Consider the following 2,175-nt stretch of genomic DNA (forward strand, 5'->3'; position numbering starts at 1 on the left):
GTGATTGTACATTTTCAAGTTGAAAATAATATTTTCTGGGCGTCTTCAAAATCGGCACACGGCTGAGTCCAGGAACATGCCCACACGCCGGCCGCCACAGGTGAGAAACACCAGAGCATGAGCTCCAATCTAGCGTCGCACCAGCGGGACATCCGGTAATATTTACTTTTCTGGGTGTCTCATATGTGGGACACCCGTTATAAGTGGGTTAAGTATGTGAAATTGAAATATGATAACCATTGCTACCAAAGTATAGGTGCTGTAAAATCTAATCCCTCTGTGTCCTCACATATATTGTGGGTAAAATGAACCATTCATTTGTTATGTAAAAACAACAACAGATGTGTAAATATTACATTGTGAATAACTGGAACAAAAAATAATTGCTAGGTTGGGTGGCTATGTGAAACAAGAAAAAAAAAAATCTATATACACATATACACACCACCCATCTAAACAGTGCCTCCTAAGGTGTGCTAAGACACCTTATCAGTGTCTGCAGTAAACAGAAAACTGTGTTGTTTATGACTCTTTATTTCTAATGCTCTAAGAGACGGCAGTGTCCATTTCCCTCAATTTCTAAACATCTCACTTGGTAGTATTAACCAACAATTTCAGAGTCTGGTAGGGATAATGGGGTAATTTTCTATATTACCTCCGCCACTCCGATATCGACGATTTTGGTATCGTTGGATTCCTCTCACTCTATACAATGCAAATATGTAGGTTTTATTGTGCGGAAACCCCCCGTTAGCGGCAAATATAACCCATAGTGAAAATTACAATGGTTATTCACATGACTTTTCATTGCAGTGGGCTTACCTACAGGTAATTCTAATATTATGTCCGCCGCTCCGACAATATTTGCTCTAGCCTGCCGTGAATATGTGGTGTAGGTTTTGTTTCCTCGGCAGGGGAGTCGTCTGAACAACCATGGTTATTTTCACTATGGGTTATATTACTAGTGTTATTTAACCCTGGAACCTTTCAAGCCCTCCCCTGCTATCGGGGCCAAGTTTGTGGCTAACAGGGGGTTTCCGCGCAATAAAAACTATATATTTGCAATGTGGACACTGAGAGGAATCCAACGATACCAAAATTGTTGATATCCGAGCGGCGGAGGTAATGTAGAAAATTACCGGTAATGGAACTCTGGAAGAGAAAATTATCTGATACAGGAGTGCAGGCTGCATAGCTTTTGCACAGAAATACCTTTAGCAACTTTTGTTTGCACTTCCCAGTAAGAAATTCATAGAGGAGGGGCTTCAAAACTTGAAAATCTCTTAATTCCTTGAACAATTAACTTAAAGTGTGATGGCTATCATTCGAGAACTTACCAAAGTCTGAAAATTTATTTAATTTATTCTAAATAAGGAAAAAATATGAAACTGCCCTCACAGAACTAACAATACTGATCCTCTGTAAATGTTCTATCACTGGAACTTATGGACACAATGCGTCCAAAATGCATGTCTTGCTACGCGACTGCACATGCTGGGCGATTATTTATGAATGAAAAACACAAAACTAGAACACAATTGATTACATAACGTGAAAAGACCAAAAAAAAACATTTTCATCACCATTGACTATCTTATGATCTTAAAACATAATGGACACCGGAAACTAACCATTATAAGTATTCAGTTACTTAAAATCTGGAGTCACAGATAATTCTCAGGAGCTCATGTTATATATATACAGAGAAATAAGTAACTTTATATACACAAGGGCAATTGCTCTGTATCGGAACCACACGTCGTCTGCATGCTCATCCGGCACACTTTCTTGGACTTTTGTTCTACTTTAAAATTGATGAAAGACTATGATTTATTTGTTTTTCTTCTTTCTTTCCTTCTTTTTTTTTTTTTTTTGGTGTCTAATGCTTATTCTTATTATATCTTTCTTTTTTGTTGTTCATGCTCTGAAGAGAGGTCATTGTGATATAATTTGTATTTTCCCTTTAAAATCATACCTGATGGAGGTAATCCTTTTATTAGATGTATATTTGCTTTACATTAATATTAAGCATCAATACATAATTGTACCAGCTACACTTAAACCCCTTCGTGTTACTTAGAAGATTGTTATGCGCAAATTTCCGATAGAAAAATAAGTTGAACAAAAGTGTCGTATGTCCAAACGCCGAGAGGATACACGAACAAAAGACGGTCG

At 37.4% G+C, this 2,175-nt stretch overlaps 1 protein-coding gene across 1 annotated transcript in view; it reads right to left on the reverse strand.

Annotated features, from left to right (window-relative positions):
* Positions 1–1,797, reverse strand: part of LOC113800744 (mitochondrial coenzyme A diphosphatase NUDT8-like) — a 4,123-nt gene extending 2,326 nt beyond the window's left edge. The window contains exon 1 of the mRNA XM_070127770.1: positions 1,632–1,797. Within this exon, the coding sequence (XP_069983871.1) occupies positions 1,632–1,634 (3 nt within the window). The 5' untranslated portion in view covers positions 1,635–1,797. The remainder of the gene's footprint in view (positions 1–1,631) is intronic.
* Between the last annotated feature and the right edge of the window lie 378 nt (positions 1,798–2,175).

This window comes from Penaeus vannamei, chromosome 12 (genome assembly GCF_042767895.1).
Source record: "Penaeus vannamei isolate JL-2024 chromosome 12, ASM4276789v1, whole genome shotgun sequence".
Lineage (NCBI taxonomy): Eukaryota > Metazoa > Arthropoda > Malacostraca > Decapoda > Penaeidae > Penaeus > Penaeus vannamei.